Source organism: Centruroides vittatus, unplaced genomic scaffold (assembly GCF_030686945.1).
Source record: "Centruroides vittatus isolate TY-2023 unplaced genomic scaffold, ASM3068694v2 contig_874, whole genome shotgun sequence".
NCBI lineage: Eukaryota > Metazoa > Arthropoda > Arachnida > Scorpiones > Buthidae > Centruroides > Centruroides vittatus.
In genome coordinates, this window is record NW_027122566.1 from 2764600 (window position 1) to 2789340 (window position 24741).

General features: G+C 27.3%; 1 protein-coding gene across 1 annotated transcript; it reads right to left on the bottom strand.

Annotated features, from left to right (window-relative positions):
* Positions 1-465: 465 nt before the first annotated feature.
* Positions 466-22743, bottom strand: EMC8-9 (ER membrane protein complex subunit 8/9). The gene is made up of 5 exons (XM_067279504.1): positions 22508-22743; positions 6062-6138; positions 5923-5992; positions 2518-2612; positions 466-2433 (listed from the first exon to the last, which is right to left on the bottom strand). Exons 1-5 carry the CDS (start codon positions 22712-22714, stop codon positions 2274-2276), a joined length of 609 nt encoding a protein of 202 aa, XP_067135605.1. The 5' UTR covers positions 22715-22743; the 3' UTR covers positions 466-2273.
* Between the last annotated feature and the right edge of the window lie 1998 nt (positions 22744-24741).

Genomic DNA, 24741 nt, shown 5'->3' on the forward strand with positions numbered 1-24741 from the left:
TGGAAAGAAGTAAAAAAGTAATGTGACTAGTAAATATACTGTATTTACTGATTATTCAATAAAATAAAATTGATGATATAAGAATGGAAGCCAATAAGTTACAGTAAAAATTATTTGATAAAGATTTATTGGCTTCCATTCTCTACCTTGTAACACACCTGGAAGTGTTAAGGTGTGTTACAAGGTAGAGAACTCCCAAGACAAAAAAGTAGAGAGAATCAAATAGCATTAACCCCGCTGGGTAATCTTGTTACTTTGGATATGGGAGTGAGTTGACTATCAATTATTTTTAATCCTTTTTTTTTAACAATCTATGACAAATTGCTATGAAACACAATGTACAGTACATCTATTTAGTTATATTATACAGAAAGTTAGTCGATGTATTCTGAATTTCAAATAAAGGAATTCAAAATTTATTGTGTGTTATTGAATTTAAATTTCAAAAAATGTTAACACATAATATATGACAATAACAATACGTTTAATTTCTATCAATCTTTCAACCGCTGATGGAACACTTGACGACAATAGATCGATTTAAATAAATTCTTCGTAAATACAGGATATTTTCAAATTGTTCGATTTGTTTTCTCTGGGATAACAAAAGTTTTATTACAGAAAATTGATCAAAATAAAATGTTTTTAACAACCAATCATTTCACATTTACTATATTTCAAATACACACAGCAAATAATAATAATGTTATAAGGTAACAAATTGGAATATCTAGAATAAATCTAATTAATTTCTTAAATTTTACATCTTTATTATTAATTTTTATCACATTTTATTTTAAAGTTCACAACATTATAATCAAAAATATAACAGAAATGCTAACATTATGAAATATTCTGTGCTATCTATAAATAAATATATTGTTAAATTTCTAGAAGAGAGATTTTTAAATTTGTTTAATGTTGACTCTATCAGAAACTACATAAAATATACAATTGATTAAACTATTGTTTGCATTCAATCTGAATGAATTAATTATATAAAAGTTATACATAAACTAATAAAATAAAAATCTAGTTTTGGATTATACAATAGTACATAATAGTTTAATCACAGTTACTTTAGTGCATTATATTTGTTTTTTCCTTTTTTAAACATTCTAAATATCTATTATAACAGAATATATTTCATACAACAGTGAAATTTCAATATGGAATGTATCTCAAAATAATGTTATTTATTTATATATACCAGTATATATACACACACAAATTTTGAATAAAAAGATGTATCTTAATAAAATTACATGCATTTAGTTTTAATTGTTATTTTACAAAAAGATTTCTGTCGATATAACACGTAAAATAAAACTGATAATGGTCGTAAAAATAAACGATGTTCGTTCTTCACAATGTTTTGAAGTAAGATAGAAAATATAATACACCAATGTAACTGATGTGAAGTTTTTCCACCGCAACCTAATTTTTTCTATAATTAGTAATAAAAACGTATTTTAATTGTAATCTCAAGTATATAAACATGGTCGTTTTTATCAAAATTCCTGAAAGATATTTATTTTTACGAACGGTTTTGATTAAATATCATCATTTTCTGACATAGTCTACATCAAACTTAACAGTTCTAGTTAAATACATATAAATGTAATATTTTCATGGTTATAAAGTTACTTGATGTAGAAACAAGTGAAAACATAATACTATACATTTGCATTTTTAATTTCATTATTATAATTTTTTCTATTGTTTAATGAACATTTAATTGTGTAACAAATATTTTTATATATTAAATTATCAATTCATTATAAATTTCAATGAAACTCATTAAAACAAAATATTACATTCATTGCAATTAGAAAAAAGGCACAACCTATATATCTATTATATAATATTTTAAGATATAGGAAAATATATAAAATGAATGTGATTGATGTGCAATGATATTTATTATTCCTAAATTTACCTAATAATCAATATTTGTTTTCAGTGATAAAAAGTAATAGTGTGAGAATTGTTATAAAAATTGATTTGATAGCAACAAGATGAGTGTTAGTGAAAAGTATCACACTGATGATAAAGCAGATCAACAAAACTCTCTGTAAAGAGATAAATTAAGATATTTCGTAAAATTGAAATAATTTTACACAACTTTTGTGATAGGGTTTTTTTTATAATAAATCTTTGATATATGTAACATTTCACACTGCAGGTACTCAGTTATTCTAACTTCAGGAATGTACCCAGTGTCTTATATGTAAACAAATCATACAATTTATAACTTTTTAATTTAGTTAATGCTATAAACAATTTGCTATTTTTTCATTTACACCTTGATTACTCCAATCATGTTTAACATCATCTAAATGATTATCAAAATCACTTAGTTGTCTGTATGTCTTTGAGTGTAAAAGAGCTGCAGCAACTGCCATAGCTTTCATACCCTGTTCCAAATGTACACTGAAAAAATATACATTTTTTTTATTTATAATCTTAGAAGATCCTAAATTTATAAATCTGAACTAAATTAAAAATTTTAATTACTTAGTTTTGTCTTTAGGTTTCCACTTATTATCATGATACTGATATAATACAAATGCCAAATCATCACAGTCCAATGATAACTTTTGATTATCAATCTGAAATAGAAAAAAGTGGTCAGTTCTATCACTTCCATTTTTCAATTATTCTTTCATGTTGTTATAATTCAGAAAATAATACACATTTTTAATTTTTTAAATTAATAATATAATAATACTAAAAATGTATATTAAATAATTTGTTTGAGGCAAAAAATAGAGTTTCTAACAAAGACAAATACAGCATTAATTAAACAACGTTGTAAAAGTTAATACAAATTATTATTAAATTAATTATAAAATAATGTATCTAAATCTAATTACTATAAATATAACTTATTTTTCAATTAATACTTGAAGAAAGTATATCATGAAATTTAAAAGTAATTGAGAGGATGGCACAGAATAGCCAAAAATTTTACTTGAAGAATCATTTTAGTACTCTAAATTTTGCAGTTTGGTATATTTTAAAATAAAAATGATAATGCTATAAATTTTAGTTTTCTTTTAATTAAAAGTTTGTAAAGAGATGAATCCTATTGTTCATAAAACTTTTAGTATTAGAACAGTAAATGTCTTTAAAATAAAACAAGACAAATATCAAGATAAAGACAAAAAGCAGATGCTTTACAATTTGACACCAATCACAGTATAGCAAGTTTAGTTCCTTTTAAACTCATATCAGAAAACTTTGACTTTATTTTAAATCCAGTATTGTGACAGACTTTCAATCATTTTTATTTTTCTTATGGTGTTCATTATTGAAATTTCCAATGACTGTATCACAGTATCAACATTGTTTTATGAAGTATGCTACAAAATGGATAATAATAGGAATTAATAAAAAAAAATAATTGTATATTTCTATTAACAAAAAAATAATATGCTAATAGAAACAGCTTAGCTATTATTTTCCTGTTTTATACATAAAATGATTTGCTATTTTAATTAATTAATGAGGAATCACATACAGGGTGGGCCAGCGAAAACGAAACGGCAGAGTGTTCGTGTTCGTCCAAGCAAAGCGCTCGGACAGGTTGATTTTACTCTCGAGGGGACATCTTTTGCAATAAAGTTTTTGCGATTCTGAATACAAAAGACAACAAAAAATTTTAAAAACTCATTTATTTTGTATTAACTAAACAAACATTTATTTCGAAAAAAATGTTTGTTTAGTTAATATTCAGAATCGCAAAAACTTTATTGCAAAAGATGTCCCCTCGAGAGTAAAATCGACCTGTCCGAGCGCTTTGCTTGGACGAACACGAACACTCTGCCGTTTCGTTTTCGCTGGCCCACCCTGTATATACATTCTATGTATATATGTATCTCTTTTATATCAGTATAAAAGTGAATATAGTGGAACCAGTACTTAGTGGAGAAAACATCTGGTCCTGGCATCAGAGGATTATTAACATATTTTTACCTTGATTAAACAGAAACTGCCTTTTGTTGACAATGGACAAAATGGTAGAATGAATTAATAATAGAAACAGAATAAATCATAAGTTGGGAAATTTCAGAGATATCCTGCCTGAGAGAGCAGGACAGCAAATAAGTATTGTCACCTGATTAACTTGCAAGTAGTTCTGAATCCTATTTCAGGCCAAATTTCTCTTCTAGATTTCTCTAAATAAATAATGTATAGGGTTGAACCAAAAGTTTTTTCAGTTCAACCCTATTCATTCGGTTTTTAGAGAGAGATAAGATATGCATTTTTAAATAAATGAAAACCTTTAATCCACAATGTGTTCATCCCTCTGTTTGATAACCTTATGCCATCTGATGAGTAGTTTCATAATTCCATCTGTGTAGAATTGGGTGGGTTTCTTATTGAAGATATTATCAATGTGATTTTTGATAACTTCTGAAAATTGAAATTCTATACCATTTAAATTACTCTGCAACAAATGAAAAAGATGATAGTCTAAGCCTCTAAGGGAGCAATATCCAAAGAATATGCAGACTGACTCAAAAAAGTCTCAGTTAAAGTCTAGAAGTTTTTGGCACACATTCAATGATATGTGCAGCCTTGCATTGTCATGTGGAATACCACTCTTCTATTCATATTCAAGTTTCAGACGTTTTTGATGCACAGCAGCCTTCAGTTCATCCAATTGGAGACAATATTTATTGGATTTAATTGTTTGGTTGTTGGATAAAAGCTTGTAATAAAAGAATCCCTTTCCAATCTGACCAAACTGAAATCATTACTTTTCTGAAATGCAAACCAACTTTAGGTTGTGGCACTGGCAGATCACCTGGCTTACTCCAAGATCATATGTAGAATATTGCTGTAAACTTTCCATTTTTCATTGCCTGTTATTAACCACTTTAAAAATGAATCATCTTCATTGTGTTTTGAAAGTGAATCACAAACAGAAACACACTCAATAAGGTTTTGTTCACTTAACTTTTGTTATAGGGGGGTCTACTGTATATTCAATTTATCAAATTTCTCTTTCCTTCTAGGAAAAGTGACAACCTTTTCATCATCATTATATGTAAATTATAATCAAAAAGTAGCTGTATTTATTAAAGTTATTTGAAAGTAAAAGGCTTTTAAAGATACAATCTCATTTTCAATTGCAACAAATACCAATTTTACAAAAACACATTCTAATTTGAATCACAAGAAACAGTTAATTTCCATTAAAATAAATTTAAAGTGTTACTTTAAATTAATAGCGAGGTTGAGACTTAAATTTTAAACGCAAAAACGTGTATGTCGAACATTCAGCGCCACTTTCCTGTAAGTCTAGAAGTTTGACAATGGTGTTTGGAAAGTCAGTGGAATCATGCTCAACATTCCAAATACCACTTTTCAAACTTCTAGGCTTACAGGAAAGCAGCACTGAACATCCGATGTACATGTTTTTGCATTTAAAACTTCAGCCTCAACCTTGCTAATGATTCCTTGTAATATCCTCAAACCTTGGCTATAGGCCAACCTCAAGTATAAGCCACAGAAGCAAAACTTGTACAGGAATGTTGAATTTTCCATGGATAAGACGCTCATGTATATAGGCTGCAACTTATAGCCAATATTTTAGGACTGTATGACTCCAGAATGAAAACCAATAGGAAAAGAACAGCATCACTTTTAAAGCACTTCTGGCAATGCAATGAATTTTATGAATAAGTTTGTGACTTTGATTAGGCCAGAGCCTGTAGCCAAGATTTTTGGGTATATTTAACTAGAAGTTCCCATTTGTATTTGTTAATTTGATTAGAACTGAAATGGAACTAAATGGAATAAAGCTTAAAAAATTTCAGTAACTTTGATTGTCTAAATGTTAATAATTGATGTCTTACACTATACAGTCTGATTTTAATGTATATATAAATGTATTATTATATTTTTACATACCATAACAAGACAAGAATCTTCAAAGTGATCATTAATCCTTTCTGCAATCCGATAAGCTATGAAATCGGGACTGCAAAATGAAATTTTTAAAAATTTAAAACATTTTACAATTAAAAATTATAATTTATCAAACTCCTACCTTGAATCTCGAAAGTTTTCATTAGCTTGATAATAACCTGCAATAACTAATCCATTGTTCTTACAATAATGATCAATCTGTAAATAAGATAGCATAACATTAAAATGTAGAGACTTAAAAATGTTAAATAATGATGACAAATAGAATACTATATATTGTTGAATAATTCAATCCTTATTTTTTGAAATTCAAAGATCCTCTATTAAAAATTTTCTAGAAATTTCAGTTCAAACACTGTAGCATTTAATAAATTTGATTTTATAGATGTAATGGATAAAAACCTTTTATTTTCTGAATATAAATATAATGAACTGATCAAGATTCTTTGAGTTTACAATATGCAAACTGCAGTGTTAAAATAATTACCCTTCATATGTATTAACATTCAAAATGTTATATTTTTATAATTATGCATAAATTTTTTTAATAGCTTTAAAAGAGAATAATGAAAAACAAATACATTTATATAATAATAATGATTCATAAACTATCAGCAATTTGAATTAGTTTCAACAATAACTATAGTGTATTCAAGTTAATTCAGTTCAACTTCTCTAATTTGAACTAAACTAATTGACGAGACTGTCTCATCTCTAAAATCGCACTGCTGTCAATGGCTGCACACCTTAGAGGTATGAAGGAGTACATGTCAGGAGTTGCAATTTGGCATAGAGTATTTGGTGCCCAAATCATGCACATATAAAATAAATCAGACTTGTAGGTAGTCAGGGGACTGAGAACTAGGTCAATAGAAAATATAAAATGCTAAGACTGTTTCTACAAACAGGCATGAGTGCAAGATTTGCGTATGCATTGCTCATGCTCTCCAAGACGTAGTCTCGTCCCAAAAATGGCTTCGCCGTTTTACTTGTTATTACATAGAATTATTTGAATTAGTAGAAAAGTTCAGATTAGAAGAGTTGTATATATATGGAAGAGGAAATCAAAAAAGAGAAAAAAATATATAGACCCTATATATATACAAATAAATATAAATTTTTAAAATTTTTTGTGCTTTTAAAAAAATACTCCTTAATTTCTTTTGTTTATTGGCTGGAACATTTAGTAACAAACTGAACAAAACTGGTTTGGATTAGGAAAAGTGCACTGTAGGTAGCTCAGATGTTAATCACAAATAGTCAGATAATAAATCAGAATTTCTTATTTGTGAGCTACTACAAATTGTTGATTATTTCTTTATTCCTGTAACTTATAATTACAATTTATTTACATTCACAAATGGAAGTATTTCAATGTTTCTTCGTAAATAGTAATTATTGTTTAGATATATTTTTTTCTGTTAAATGTTTCAATACTTTTCAAACATTTTATGCAGAAAATGACAACAAAAATTTTAAAACAAAATACAACAGAGAATTAAGGTAAAAAAAGAACCAAAGTTTTGATTAACATTAAATCAAGGAACTACTTTTAGCTCTTCTTACTGATAGTTTTTCCTGAATAGATAACTTTTAAATTTTGAAATGTCAGAAAGTTATTGAAACACAAAAGCATCATTATAAAACAATAATAATGCTATAATTCAGAAGCACTTTCTAAATGAGACTTTTCAAAAAACATGTATTCATAATAAATATATACAAACAATAGAAATTCTTTAAAATGTCATACGATGAAAGAATAGTTTTTCTAATTGCTGCATCATTTTTGTTAAATTTTATGAAATTTCCACAAATGTTTGTTCATTTACAGCAATGCAACACTTGGGTGATCTGCCTAGGGGGATGGATTCCTTCTGGGAGGTCTTGTTAAGGGTAATTGGCCCCTTTTCAGGCATTACAGACATGGAAAAAACCTAGAAAACTCCATATGGCCAGCCTGTCCTGGCAAGGCGCAAACCGACGACCAAACTCTCAGTGGAACCGCTTGGCCACTGATAGGCCTTCCGCAAATGAAATACAAATTATTAGATGGTCACAAGTTGCAAAAAAGCCAATAGAGTAAAACCTTGTTAAGAAGTTCTTTCAGAGGATACTATTATCTCAAAATGCTTTCTACCTAGAATTCTATTCCATTGAATTCTGTTCCAATTTGAGCCCAACTAATAATTAATATTCCATTTATTAATATGTTGTATATTTTTGTATATTCTATTTAGCATTTTCTTTAGTATCTACTCATTATATTATTATTGTAATTACAGCAATAGCTTCAGCTGCCTCCATGGCAACTATGTTCAATATAATGTATTTTATAAGCATCTCTTAAAATAGGTTTGAAAGATTTGAAAGCACTAAGATGTCTATCTATTCATCTATTTTGTTTATTTTTTAAATATTTATTCTCCTTCACTAAAACAATGTTTCTTAGAAAATTCCTCAAATAAAAATACAAAAATTTTTAATTTGTATTATTCTAATTGCATTCCAATATTAATCCAATCTCCAGAGAAATGTTCATTAAAAATTGTCTAATATTGAAAAATTCTATCTAATGAAATTCTCCACAATGGATTACAATACATTTGCAACATTGGATTAAAAATTGTTTTGTCATATTGGACAAAATCATCATAATTGGCATTTTATAAAATGCCAATTATAGTGTTATGTTTATCAAAGCAGTTGCAATCAATGACACTTACAATTAAAACTTTTAATGACTATATTCAAGTAAATCTTCATTATTTTAATTAGCCAATGAGCAATTACTTTTGTGTAATATCCTCTATAAGCCTAATTCTACATGTCTGAAAGATATCTCTGGTCACTGAAAAATTCCAATTACAACTAATCAAATATCTTTATTTTTTCTTTTCAGAAAAATGTGACATATGAATTTTAGATCAAAGTGAAATTAATGATTTCTCTTCAGTCTTAAGTCTATTTTTCTCTTAAATTATACTAATGTAGATGACATTGGACAATAAAATTATAGAACATTACAATTTTGCAGGTCTCAGTTTCAATTCTTCTATAATCACAGAATTATAAGCAATATTATACAATCCACTACAAATGAAACATCTTAACAGGGAACAATGTAATGAAAACAGACAAGTACAAAATTACAATATTTAATGAACTATTATAAAATTGCAATGCATGATGAACTATTATAATTTCATCATGAATTACACTAATGTAGGTGCCTAACATTAGTATAATTAATTCATGAGCAAAAATACACTTAACACTGAAGAGGGATCATTAATTACACTTTGATCCAAAATGCATTTAACATTTTTCTGAAAAGGAAAAAAAAAAAAAATATTTGATCAGTTGTAACTAGACTTTTTGAGTGACCAGAGATAACTCGCAGGTGCACAGAGTTTGGCTTATAGAGGATACTACACATTAATATTGCAATTCCCCATAAAGAACAACAATTATTTATTGTGACATTGTCATAATGCTGAGCAGCAATTTTCAATGTCTTTTATTTATTTATTTTTATTTCATTTAAAATATATGTTCTCCATCTCAAATTATTAGTGTCTTGTCCCTGTACATCATACTTTTCCTGACAACAATAAAATCTTGTTGGTCATCTATGTAACTCCATCCAGGGCAAAATTTTTAAATTGAATTCACATGACTTCCAGTCTACACTGGAAGTTTGTATATAGTTAATTGAGACCTCCTACCCCTAAGCTTTCCATATCTGGTCTAGACCTTCATCTGTCTAACACTGTTCTTGAGATTAAGGAAGGACAGACAGACAGGCACGTGACAGTGGGAATATATAGGTCTTCAACTTTTTCAAATTGCAGCCAAATAATAAAATTATTTAATTTTATACTCATTTTATTTGCAGTAATTGGATATCCTTGTAAAGCATGGAATATCCATACATTTAACATGTATATGTAAGATGAAATTCTTCAATTGGTTGTTCTTATAGCAGTACTTGAATTTCATGCACATCTCAGGTGATGAACTTCTAGTAAAGGTCATCATTGTATTCAACATCTCTCATGTGATGCTTACTCATCCAAAATCAATTGTCATTCATAATATACTGATGGAAGATAGTACCTATGACAACCAGCAAAGATCAAGCTACCCAAGAAAATTGTTGCCTGGAGATCAAAGGATGCTGAAAAAGATTGATAAGACAAAACAGGTCCTTGTCAATGCATAATATCCAGAAGGAATGGCAAGCAAGAACTGGAACCACCATGTGTACAGTACATTGCTTATCAAGATTCATCTCATTGGGTTTCATGGACAAAGTGCTATTCATAAGCCATTGATCACTAAAAGTAACAAAAAGGTCATCTCCAAGGAGAGCAAAACAGTATAAAAATAGGACTATAAAATAATGGAATTGGTTCACTGAAACAATGAATCCATATTCCAACTTTTCAGCTCATATGGATGTGTTTGGGTCTAAGTCTAGTGTTTTCCAAGAGAATGACTATTACACATGTGTGTAGTTCCTATCAGAGATAATGTTGGGAATCATATCTTTTTTTAGAAGTCAGAAATCATAAAAGATATTGACTCCCAACTCCTTACAATGCATTGACACTTAAAATATTAAAAAATTTTTAAAAGCCAGTAACGCAGTTACTTTGATGTTTTTTAAGATCAAACAATGTATGTAAAATATGATTCTAACGTTAAAACTTTTCTAATGAGTAATTGTGATTTATTTTATTAACTTTGATAAATAAGATATGAATAGTTAAAGTCAAAGTATAACCTTAAATCTAGGTTTGAGATTAAACTTTAGAGGATAGATTCTAGATTTTGGAAAAACTAAAAATATTTTTCAGTTCATGAAAATAAATACTATTTATGATTTTTTATTTTGAAATTCAAATTCAAACATTCTTTTTAAATGTTATATTTTTGTATATAATAAATAAAAATACTATGATATTTTTGTCAAAAAGGTTTATTACAGCCTATTCATTTCTATTAACCAAACTACTAACTTACTAATAGTTATTAGTAAAAGGAATAGGAGTCAGAGTCAATTTTAAAAATACAGACTCGAGAGTTGGAAGTTGTATATTTTTCCGCCGACTCCCATTCCTGGTTCCTATTGTAATATTTGGCAGAGAGAAGTGTCATGGTATGGGGCAGTTTTTGTTTATATTTAATTACTATTAAATAATTTTTGTCCCTAAATTCTGTGTGTAACATTTTGAAAATGTTGCCAAGTAAGAGATTTTTCAAAATAAAATGAGTTCAATTCATTAAAAGAATCAAAATTTGCATTACAGCTTAAAGCCTAAGTTCTATGCTACCTAAAAGTACTATTGAATCTGAATTACACAACTTCCAGTTTTTATACATATAAACATTGTTTAATCCAAGTTGTTAGCACGCTACACTATAGTAGTGAAGTGCTTATATTAGGACTTTTGTGTGTATATCAGACATTCCATTTATTACACGTGTGTGTGAACATGCGCAATGAAACAGTTCACTTTCGTTACCTAAGTTATGTTCCGTTCAATTCATTCATTGCGCATGTCCACACACATGCACAAAAGGAAACTGAATATTTTCGTTTACGGTCATTGTAAGCTATGGTAAAAATTACCTGGTTCCCCTGGAATCTATAAAGCACATCCCTTACTGTATATTCAGTGAAAAAAATCTTCTAAACTACTACTTGATTCCAAGAATTTATAAAATTAATTTTAAACAAAATTAGTATTTGATTTGCTTTTGTGAAGCATGCTATCATATTGGCTTGACCAATCTTGTTAATATTAACACCAAATGATTGCTGAATTATATCAGGCTATATTAATGCTACTATAAATGTTAAGTAATTTGGCCTAGAAGTAGGCATTAGGCATCATCTCTTGATAAATTTAATAATTATATATTTAATTAATATTAGTGAGTTAGTGCCATCAGTGCCATTGATAACCAATTGGGATGGAGGTCTGTGTATCACATCTGGTAACACAACTACACAGTAAGTGAGAGTTATGAGTTCAATTCCCATTTTAGCCAATTCTTCTCTTTCAAAACCTTCTAAATTAATTATTAAAATATTGGTTTAATTATAAATATTAAATTTATCAAGAGATGGTGCCTAATGCCTACCTATAGGCCAAATTATTTAACAATTTTTATTTCAATTAAAAAAGGCAGACAGTATATTCATAATATAAATAATACAGACGAAAGTAGTCTTCCTTTTTGTCCTGTCCAATCACCAGGAACAAAAACATTTATAAAAATGGTTACAAAGCACACATAATGCTGAATTAAAAGATTACTTGTAATAGAAGTTTCTTCTACTTTAAAATATTTAGTTTCAACAACTGCTGCAAATTATCTAGTGTTGTTTTCAAATAGTGTAGAGCTTAGCTAAAATAGGAATTAAATTGAAACAGAATTAATTAATTTTTCAGTTTTTATTATTAATTTTTTTCAGATAATGTGGTGGTCACATCCTACAGGGGCATAAATTTTGTTGCACTCTATGAAGTGATTAGCTCTTGATTGATATATCATTTTTTGTTCTGTTTTTGAAGGTCACAAAGAGTAATGGAACAGCTATATATCATGTAGTGAGATAAAATGGCCATATAGTTAGTTAAAACTCAGCAAAGCAGGATTAAAACAACATAGAAAGACATGAAAATCAAAATTTCAGTTTCAGTGAACATAAAAGTTAATTTTAACTTGCAATATTAAAAATAGATAGTCAAGTGAAAAATAATAATAATTTGGGCATCAAATGTGACCAAACACAAACCCTGAAATATGAATATATAGGCTTTCTTCAAGAATTTAAATGTGTTCAACTGAAAAATCAACACATAACCGATCTAACATAATGATCTAAAAGATCTAACACTTTTAAAAAATTTTTTATGACAAATGCTTTTAATTTTTAAACATTTTATTTATTTAAAAAGGTATATATACATATATATAATTTAAAAAACTTCCAAAAGAAAAGTTACTTTAAAATAACGAATATAATAAAATTACACTGATCTTTTCAAGTCTTTTTTTATTATCGAAGAGATGCACTTACACCATATGCATTTCAAACTGTATTATCTAACAGTTCCTCCTCAGTGGTAGAATAATAACGTGAACACTAGCATACAAGAGTACCAAAATACAATTCAGTCATGCACTAGCAGTCATTTTTATATCACACCAACTGATGAAAATTTGCATACCATCATTTACATTTAATTTATTTTTACTATTAATGATTATTAAATTTTATTTATTGCTGTGAATATTTTAACTGTGAATATATAACTGTTTCCTTCTATTAGTATATTTGTATTTAAACCAGATTAGAATTGTTCGGTTACATTATGTAATTGTGTCCAAGCCAACAAATAATTTGATTTTTTTCAAAGTCGGACTGTGTCGTGCTGAATCAAACGTTTTTGATACTAGAATTTACTTCTAAAGTATAATTTTCATGTTTTTTTATATTCTTCAATATATTTATTTTGTTTGTACAAAATGCAGAAAATAATTTTTAAACGATACGATAGCCTCGATTATTATTATAAAAATTTTCGTTAGGCTTAAAATCGACGAAAATTCAACACGAAGCGACACGCAACGGAGAAAAATTTGAACATCAGACAGGTTAATATATTTTTTCGAACAAAGTCGGAAATTGGAACAAATGACTAATTGGAACAACCCCAGTCCCCAATTGACGCCAATTTTCGACGCTCTACTGTAATTTGTATTTAAACCAGATTAGAATTGTTCGGTTACATTATGTAATTGTGTCCAAGCCAACAAATAATTTGATTTTTTTCAAACAATCCGAATTCTGATTTTAAATTTGATATGTATCTGTATTCTTTAATAATTCTATATATGTGAAAAAAAAATTATTTTATTACTAACTAGTTAATATTACAGAACAATTATTTGTTATACAATTTAATTTATAAATTTGAGCTTCTAGGTCCTATATTCATTGTTATAAACATTAGTAAAGGGTCTTCTATCAAGGGTTCTAAAGGCCACTATTTTAAATGTAAAGGGAATACATGGGAAATGTTTCTATCCCGGTCTACAGAAACCTTTTCACCCTCCTATATACATTCCAGCAGTTTCCAGCATTCCCTTTATAGATAAAATAGCAGTCTTCAGTGCCCTTGTTAGAAGAGCCTTCATTCATATTCCTAAGAATGAAGGCAACACTCAAATATATCTTCAACATAGTGCTCAACATGGATACCAATTTAATTTATATTTTTTTCTTCTTGAATAAATGGTAATTGAAATACTGTCTGTTAAATAACTAACATCAATATCTGCATGATAATTTTAAGTTAATATTGTTGATATGAATTCATTATCAATAAAATTGGAAATTTGCTTGTACAGTAGATATCTTGAAGTTATAAACATTGGTTAATCAAACAATAGTAACTATGTGATTTATGATATTACACAACAGATCTGTAAAAATTCTTGCTTTCTATAAATCATAATGATAGGCTAAATTCTTTTTTAAACCTACTATTAAAAGCAATAAGTACCAAAAATCATCAAGTAATTGTATTTTTTTAATCGGGAGAAAATTTATCCTAATTAATAAAAAATTATTTATTCTGGTATTCTTATATGGATTAAAATTTAGTCATGTGAAGAGAATCATCTATTGATTACAAGAGGAGTGAGTAATAACTAATACTAGTGAAGTATTTATTGGAATAAAAAAACTAACCTTTTGATGCAGATGTTTTCACTATAAAAACATGAAACTTAAATATATATTTTTAATTTTCAAGTGAATGTGACTGCAAAACTTTTGTTATACTGAATGTAACACAAAAATAATTTTTGTTTTATATTTCAAATTGATTCAAAATAGTAATATTTTATAACATTTAAAAAAGATATAAATACAAGAAGAATATATAAATTTAAGAATTAAATAAATAAATAGTTCAAAAGTAAAAAAAGTATGCCAACATACAAGCAGTACTTAAATTTATACATAACTAAAACTTCAATAATAATAATAATAATAATCATGTAGTTCAATCACTTGTGATTAAAATAAAATGTTTGATTTAGTATAATTTTTGCTAGTTAATTATTTTATCTTGAACACTTTGCAGAAAAACAATTTATGAAAATTTTTAACATCAAATCAAAATTTACTTCTTCAATTTTCTTAAATACTTGGCTTTTTGTTATTTTGAGATCAAGACAAAAGTTCACTTAAATCCTGTTACTTTTCAGTTTTTCAGCCTTGAAAAATCTGAAAGTTTTAGGGTTTAAATGGAATACTTCATCTCCAAGCAAGCAAGGTTTACTGTACAGCAAATTAAACCTGTACTGCACCGTACAGGTTTAATTTGTAGTTTGTGTATTATTTTAAACATAGTATAAAAAAGAAATATTATGTAAGGCCGATTATTTATCTCAGTGAAAAATAAAGATTTGATTTATCTTTACTGATACAGTGGAACCTTGATTAATGAGCACCTCGCATAATGAGCAAAACAAATTGTAAAAAATTGACTCGCTTAACGAGCGATGATTTGCATAACGAGTGATAAGGAGAGGGGAAACCCCAGATTGTGTGCATGCTCCATCAGTCTGTGTTTAGCACTCGTTCTGCTAGCATCTTAGTGTCGCTCGTGATCACACATTTTTCGAAACTTGTGTTCACACATATTATATATAAACATCGACAATCATAGCCCATTATATAATAAACACGCCATCTCATACTAAATTTAATGCGCAATTCCAAATTAAATTTTTAAAATGTTTAAATTAAAAATTAATTATTAAATTTAATATGAGATGGTAGCATAACTGCCTACCTCTAGTCAAATTAATTAATTTCTAATATTTAATTATAGCCTTTACCTAGCCCAAGAATTTGGCATATTGTTTGGTGTCTTCATCAGACACATTATTTGTGATTTTTTTGTTTTCTGCAAATCAAATTCACATTCCAGGTTGGTTCATTCCATGCTAGAAGAAAAAATGATGATGATTCACACTTCTTAACAATGTATATTGTGTAATTTTCTTTGAATAAATGTTATACATAAAATATTTGAGTAATTTTTTGACTTGGAACACATTATCATATTTTACATTAATTTCTATGGGAAAATTGTTTTGCATTATGAGTAAGATTCTGAAACAAATTATGCTCGTTAAGCGAGGTTCCACTGTATTTAAATTTATATTGTTTTCCTTAGAAATAATATAAATTACTATTTTGTATTAGATGCAGTCTTAAAAAAATATAAAATCTTTGTAATATAATAAAAATTGCATTGGAGAAAAGCTAGAAAAAATGGAGTTACCAATATTCATTTTTAATTAAGAATAGTCTATTATTCTCAATTATATATCTACAGATATTTTCAAACATATGAATAATTGCAAAGTGCTAAAGCTTTTTTTAAAATAATGTTATAGGTAAATCACAAACAGTAACAGACTTACAACAATTGTGATAATTAGATGAAAATCAATTGTTTTATTAAAATCAGCAGATGTTATATTTTTAAATGTAAACAGATTCATAAAAGTTTAACTCTATGAGCAAATTTCTTACTTAACTGCATATAAACATTAGTTATTTGTCAATAAAATCTCTCAAAATTTATAAAAACTGGCTAATAACTAAGTTACTTATTAAAATAAACTTTTTATGGTATTGATGAACATTTAATAAAAATAAACAAACATGCATTCTTCCTTGTTGAAGAGTGCAGCAATTCAATTTATCAATGATACTATTAAAAAAGAATCCGTTTTTTTTTTTTTATTTCAGCTAAAACAATGGTGTACATGCTCAACATTTTCATCAAACCATTAACAGAGGAGCCAGAATAACCCATGTAAGAGTATGAATTAGAAAAGGCAAATTCCACAACTGTTACACAGCTCTTGAACAAAGCTTTTGCTAAATTGTGGAACTCTTGTCATTCTGTATAAGAAGATTTGATTACTGGTAATAGACCAGGTACCACACATGCTCAAATATAAAGCTGATGTATCCAAATCTGAAGCATTTATTTTTCTTCATTTGTCTCATTGCCTTAACAGGGTATATGAAGCAATTATGCAGAATTTTCTTGAATCAACTATTTCATTTAAGAAATAATAAATGGCTTTGATTAAACATCCTATGAATGTACTGTATACATCTATATAAAGAGATAACTGGCTTGCCACTCCCAAAACACCCAGTAATAACCCAGTGAAGCATGTGGATTTAAGTGACTTGTTTTTACATTAAAAATTTCTCTGTGTGTATTTGTTTTATGTCATCATAAAAACAAGAGACTTGTTTAACACAATTTCAAGATTCAAGAGTCTGTTAAAACAAGAAGTTAAAGGAACTCTACATTGTTCAGTCATACAAGGTCCTGTACAGTTCAATTTCTAAGCTTGAGTTTACTAAGAAGCAGTATGAGATTTTTAAACATATCAATATTCAGTTTAATGGATTTGCTTTAGAGAAATTGGAATATGCCCAATTGTAATAAATGACTTCATTTAAATACAACCAACCATAATGAATGATTTCATTTAAATTTAAGTTAACTTCACATTCCATATTCCTTTTTGTCTGTTATGTTTTTAAATGTTTTTAAAACATATTCAATCCAATCAAATAGTTGATTAGCCTGATGATGGCCATTGAACATGACTGAAAATATTAGCTGAAGCTTATTAAATTGAAACTGCTAATTTATCAAAAGTTATAATGTTATTTTTGTGTTCAGTTCTGAATCAGTTAAGTTGTGCTCTGAGAAAAATCTGGAAATTCAAAATATAATTCCTGAGTCTCTACAATCTCAAAACCTGTGGTTTAGTTAAAACCAAATAACACTGTTGTTGTTGTTAAGAGATTGCTTTCATAGTTAAAAAATTTACTTTCTTCATGCTGTCTGAAATTGACATGGAGAATATAAAACAACTGTGTTTGCAAGTACAATGCTTTTTTGTTTGTGAACTATGAAACTGATGGATCAGATTCCAAAAGTGACCAATTCAAATTTTCTATTACAGTAAAGTGTCCTTTAATCGAAAGCCAGTTAACCAAAACGTCGGTTAACCGAAAGCTTTCCAGTCGGACTGTATTGTGCTGAATCAAACGTTTTTGATACTAGATTAACTTCTAAAGTATAATTTTTTTGTTTTTATATTTTTCAATATATTTATTTTGTTTGTACAAAATAAAGAAATAATTTTTAACAATACAATAGCCTCGATTATTATTATAAAAATTTTCGTTAGGCTTAAAATCGACGAAAATTCAACACGAAGCGACACGCAATGGAGAAAAATTTCAACATCGGATAGGTTAATATATTTTTTCGTACATAATTGGTTATCCAAAAAAATCAGTTATCCGAACAACCCCAGTCCCCAATTGATTCGGATAAACGACGCTCTACTGTATACACAACAAACTACTTCAAACAACCTTTACTCTGCAGTTAAATTATTTCTTTACTCTAACGTTTTCAGTTAGCTTTACTAACCCTCTTCAGGATTGACAAAAAAACTGTTATTTCAAAAAATACGTTCGAAAAACTCTTTACAATTTAGAATGCTTTTAAACTTTCCGGCTGCGCAATCTCAGATCATTCTTTCACAGCTGCATACCGGCTCCAAGCGGATGGGATTCGATACGATTCTTTAAAATGAATGCTTTGCCCTTTTTCATTGCACTTGCCAATACACCACCCTCCGTATATTTAAGTTGCCTTATATTTGCCACTTTCTGTACAATTTTCGCATCGTCCCAGTTGATAGACACCTCGTCTGGATCCGATATTGGATAGTTGGCTAACGCCGTAACTGGTTGCCTGCATCTTACATTCTTTTTATGTTCCTCTATCCTTACTGCCAGCAATCTCTTTGTGGCCCCTATACTGTATTTTCTTGAGTTTTATGTGCAATGAAATAATTGTTTTACTTTTATATGTTTTTAGAAGATAATATATATTATTATTATGATAATAAAGATTTTATTATATAATACAGAAAAATTTAATAATGTTACTTCATTCAACAGCTATTTAATAAGGATAATGTTATTTTTCCTACAATTTTAAGAAAAGAAAATAATTTAAATCAAAAAGTTTAACAGACTTTCACCTATTAAAATTTTTCAACAAAGCAATTTGAACTAATTGAAAGTATATAGTAAATATATACAATGTAGTTTGTTATACGAAGAATTAGCAAATAATGAAATTTTAAACTACAAACTGAATTTAAAATATAACTGAATTCTATTGCTAATTAGCTTAATCTTCGAAACTATTGATAACTGTAAGCTATTAACATCTACTGTTCTGTTAAGAAAATCACATTAAAAGCAAAATATAGTTAATATTCTTTTACACATATTAATATAATAAGTTGTTAGTTTAATAAATATTTAATTAGTGATTAAGTTAATCATGAATAAATTTATTAACTAAATTTTCCTGAAATTATATTATTTTACTAGTTCTTACTAATTTATATAGTGTTGTATCAATACAACGGAAATGTATTTTTATGAATTCACTCTTTCCTGACTCAATTTAAAAAAAAAACTTTATATCTTTTAGGCTAGCTGTTATAAGTCTAGACGTATCATTTATTATTTAAAACATTTTTAAAGATTATACTTTCATCTTCAGTAACAAATGAAAGTTTAAAATCTGACAAATTAAATATTTAAAGCAACCTATGATATAAGATATTTTAAAATCAAAATAAAATATTTAAAATTAAAAAAAGAAAACATTGAAAAAATACATCATAAAAATACAAAATGTGTATATAAATAGTACGTTCTCATCTTTCCTGAACAATATTTTTCTTCTGCATTTTGTTTTCTTTTTTTAATTTCATTTTCAACTTATCATATTTCCTTCATAGTTTTTTGTTTCTGGTTGTATGTTTCTATTTTCTATTATGATCAAGTACACTTCACATTTTTCATTCCTAAATGTGTACATGGATTCCATAATTTTTTTATCTATATCAATTAGATCATCATTGTTGACATCCTCATGTAGTTTTATATATATACATTGCACTAACTACTTCTTGTTAACTTTTGCTTACTGATGCAAACTCAGAAGCATTATTTTAAATAGAGTCAACAAGTTCTTTTAAGAAGGCATACTTTATCTGAATGCCCTGCTGTATAATGCTTGGAAAGCAGCCCAAATGAGGCCAATTGGGTCATGTTACTATTGAATAGCAATTTCTTTCTATTAACAGCTATATCAAATATTTTTTCTTTCTGTTTAAATATTTAATGTAAAATGTTTAATTTTTTCTATTTTAATTTTAACTTATGTGTAAAGAAAGAAAGAAATAAATAAATAGAGTATTATGACATTTGAAATCAATTAAAGGTACAAAATTTTTTTTTATTCAAAATAATTTTGAACCTTTTAAGGCTGCTGCTGAAATGCTTGAATTTATTTATTGATGATGATTTTTCTATTTCTTTTTATATAATTACTACATTTTAGTTGTGATTTAGCTAATGCCAACTGTATTAGTATTAATGACAATAAAATCAATAAAAATGTGTTCAAATTTTGTAAATATTTTAAAAACTTTGAGAATATCTAACAGGAAAAGAAAAAAAAATTCAAACTTAAAATTTGATATAACTAAATAAATCTATGTTAATATTTATTATCATTAACAAAAATTTATTTATGTTACTTATGGCTATAAAACTCGAGTTACAGATTAAATAAATTGAAAATTTCTGGGAATAGAACCACTGTTTGAAAATAATAATGTGATAATCTCTGAAATGATTGCTTTAATTTATTTAAATAATGTTAAGCATGATTCATATTGTGCCATATTCACTGATTCCCTACAAACTGTTTAAAAGTAGATTGAATTTTTCTAGGCAATTAATAAAACTTTTAAAATTTAATATTGAAAGCTGCTCTTTTGGTGTAATTCAAATTAGTCTTTCAATTAATGATTTAGTCATTTCACTTAATTAAACAGAAATAAACAAAACAATTAAAAAAAAATCACAATCAATTGTATGACAAACAAAATAGATTACAATGTTACATAATTGAAATTTTAGTGCTAACTAGATTAATTCTGACAAAGACTATAGTCAAACTTTGTCAATATTTGTCATTGATTCACAATCACTTATCAAACTTTTGTGAAGTACATCAACAAAAAACTTGCACTTAAAAATCTTAAAAACCATAAATGAATAAATGACGAAATCACAACCCAAACTAGACATAAGCATTTCTAAATTTTATCTTCCAATATAGAAAAGTATATAAATTTTCTAACAAAATTCTCGATATTGGATATTTTCATATAATTTCAATCAACACCATAAGAATCAAACAATGTACTGTACCTTACTAAAATATGACAATAAGCCAACTTTTCTCTTTTTATCTTGAGTGTCGTAATGGTTTATACGTTGTTGTATAAAAGTAGTGAACCCTTTCGTATCAGTGCCATATCGAGTTTTTGCTTCGATCCATACAAGATTTGCATCTTTTTGAACATTATCACTTTTCTTGTCAACATGTGCCAACATCTTCAGTAAACATCATCTAAGTTTATTTTTTGCATTTTCATGTTTATTATTCTATCATGTCACATGAGATAGTGTTAGTACAACAAGCATTCTTAACAGAAACAGCCCAATTAAAGCCAAATTCAAAACTCCACCACTCAATGAAATCAAAAAATAAAAATAAGAATATTACTTAAGACGAGATCTATTACTCCCACCCGAATAAGAAATCGTAAGAAATCCTACCTTACATAATTTATGGACGGCCCCTTTCTACATTACACGAGCAATGTTTTATTTGAAAAACTTTACCATTACTATTACAGGATGTCTGTTTGTTTTGTTTTGTTAAGTTACAGCAATGTGACACTTGGGCGATCCTGCCTAGAAAGGATGCCTTCCCAGAAAACTCCACGTGGCCAGCCCATCCTGGCGAGGCACAAACCTGCGATCAGGAAATGTGTTCAGGAAATGGAACTGCTTGGAACTTACAGGATGTCATATAATTATTTAGAATTACCTCTAAGTTAATTAAGCTTGAACGTTAAATGAAAAAATAAAAATATTCATGTAAATTATTACTTTTTACTCATTAATTGTATGGGCATCTTGCCCATTACAATGGGGGTTAATAAATTAACAAAATATGTTTATGTTAATGTTTAACAATAATGAACAGAAAATAAGAAGTAAAAAGAGATTGTTTTATAGAATTTAAAACTATAAATTATAGAAAATTAAATGTTATTTATCGTAGGAGAATTCAAAACACGAGTTAAAGTTTACAATAAGACAATTCAATACGTCAGATAATAGTAATAAATGATGTTCTAATTTAATTTGAAAATTTAATAATAATAATTAATGTAACTTATTATTACATGTATTTTCTATAATAATTACTATAAATAAATTCATTTAATTAATTTTTATTAAATAAACTTAAAAACTCACTTGCATCATTGCAATTTCCAGCATCGGTGTCAAGCCTAACGTGATATGGAACAATGGGATACAATCCACAATATTAACTGTACCATCGTTATCTTTGCCTTTCTTTTTCTCGGCCAAAAAAACTCCATTTGTTGCACGATGCGGATATTTCATCACATGTAATAACATCTTACAATAAGCTCTAACATCTAACACGATATCCGCCATTTTTACTTCATACTACTTTTGAAGTTGCCAACCTCCCATTATTTTAGAGAAATTTTTAAAAAAATAATTTTAAAATCATTTTCTAAAAGTTATATTATTATTGTAATTAATTTTTAAATAATAACTACGCATTTTAATAATTTAATTTTATAAAAAATTAAGAATGGATTTTTTTTGTTTGGTATGAACTGTTTCTTCAATGTAGCATTAAGGAAAATCTATTCGCATGAAACTATTTTCTTGAATAATAGTTAATGTGTGCTAGACTTTTAAAATTGATTATTTACTTAATTTTCTGAATAGTATTAATTTATTAACATTGATTTCATTTAATATTATTTTAGGAAAAATAGTCCTCTCCTGATTATAATGAAAAGCACAAAAAACGAAAACACAAGAAGGGTGATAGAAAAATTTCAAGTGACAGCAGTCGAGAGAAATCAGAAAATTTCTTTGATTCTCGTGCTCATAGAAGATATTAGGATCAAGAACAGATCGAAACAGACAGTGATAATGAATCAAATAGATACGAAAAGAATAGATTTAAAGAAAAAATGGAAAAATATCGATACAGTGATGACAAATTTGATACAAGACAAACTCTGATAGAACGAGACCAAGAAATTTCAGACCAAACTATAAAAATTTCCGTGAAAGTAGATACCAGAGAGACTACGATAACAGAAGAAGCAGGTATACTGACAGATATGACAGAATCAATCACCACCGAGATACAGAAACGAGAGATACAGGTGTTTCAGTGGTGAAGAAAGATTTGATGAAAGGAGGAATTATGGCGATAGACAAGACAGGAATGCAAATGTAATTTTTAATTTTTTTAAGTTATTTTGTAATTGATTTCATGTGATTGAAGTGATAATATTTTCATTAGTAAGATGATATCTATTTAACCCTTTTCCCGTGACATCTTGTTTACGTTTAATTTGCTAAGGCAATATAGGTCAGTCAGGCGATATTATTTTAAAAATTCACCAAAAATCAAATTATCATTATATCTATATGAAAAAAGTCACTTGCATTTATTAATATTTTTAGTTTTAAATACGATATTTTTCAATGCATTTTATTAGAAAAATTTATAAGAAAAAAAAATAATATATATCAGAACTGACACACAAACTTGATAATTTGTAACATTTTGTGAAAATTAACATTGTCTAGTTACATAGTTGTTTGCTGGCACTGAGCCAGAAAGATGTAGAATATTGTTTTGTACAATTCGATATAACACTTATGCATGTATGTTTATTCGTTGTGAAATTATCGCACATTATATCAAACATTTGTTTGAAATCAAAATTTTATACTGCTATCAACTAATATAATGAATTATTATACTTTATTCACTTCATATCGAACGAGATTATATCTGTTGTTAATAAATTTTACAAAAATCGATATTTACCAAAGTAACGATGAATCGGTACCCTCGAAGTTTTGCTTAAAAAGCCAGGGTACCGATCGATCGGTGCCTTCAGGGACAAAGGGTTAATTAATGTTAATAACACAGATGTGTGACCAATATTTTCAATAAATATCGTATTAAATAATACAAATGTTTTAATCCCAATCATCACTTTATTTATTTCCCCCAAACATATTTATGTAGCTAAAATTAGTTTTAACTAATGTTAAAAGTTAAAAAGTTAATGTTTGATTTTAGTTTTATCTAAAATCAAAACATGTACAGCAGTAAATTCTAGTTTTAACTAGACAAAACGGGTTATAACAATGACATCCAGTAAAAACTAGTTTCAACTAGTTAAAACGCGTTTTCACTAAAAACGGGTTTTTACTGTAACATATATATATATATATATATATTTTAAGGGGAGGCAATCTATACTCTATTTAAATAATTATATATTATATATTATAATATAATATATATATATAATATATATATTATATATATATATATATATTTATATTTATATAGAGGTACATATTTTTTTTATTTTCAATAAAAATCAAAACATTTTATTTAAATTTTAATAAAAGCATAT

What these genes read in the sequence shown, in the direction of transcription:
- EMC8-9 (XM_067279504.1), bottom strand. Translation starts at nt 22,714, where the DNA reads ATGGCGGATATCGTGTTAGATGTTAGAGCTTATTGTAAGATGTTATTA. An exon ending in TGGAAATTGCAATGATGCAA is followed by an intron (nt 6,139 to 22,507) that starts GTGAGTTTTTAA and finishes TCTTATTTACAG; the next exon opens with ATTGATCATTATTGTAAGAA. An exon ending in GAAAACTTTCGAGATTCAAG is followed by an intron (nt 5,993 to 6,061) that starts GTAGGAGTTTGA and finishes TTCATTTTGCAG; the next exon opens with TCCCGATTTCATAGCTTATC.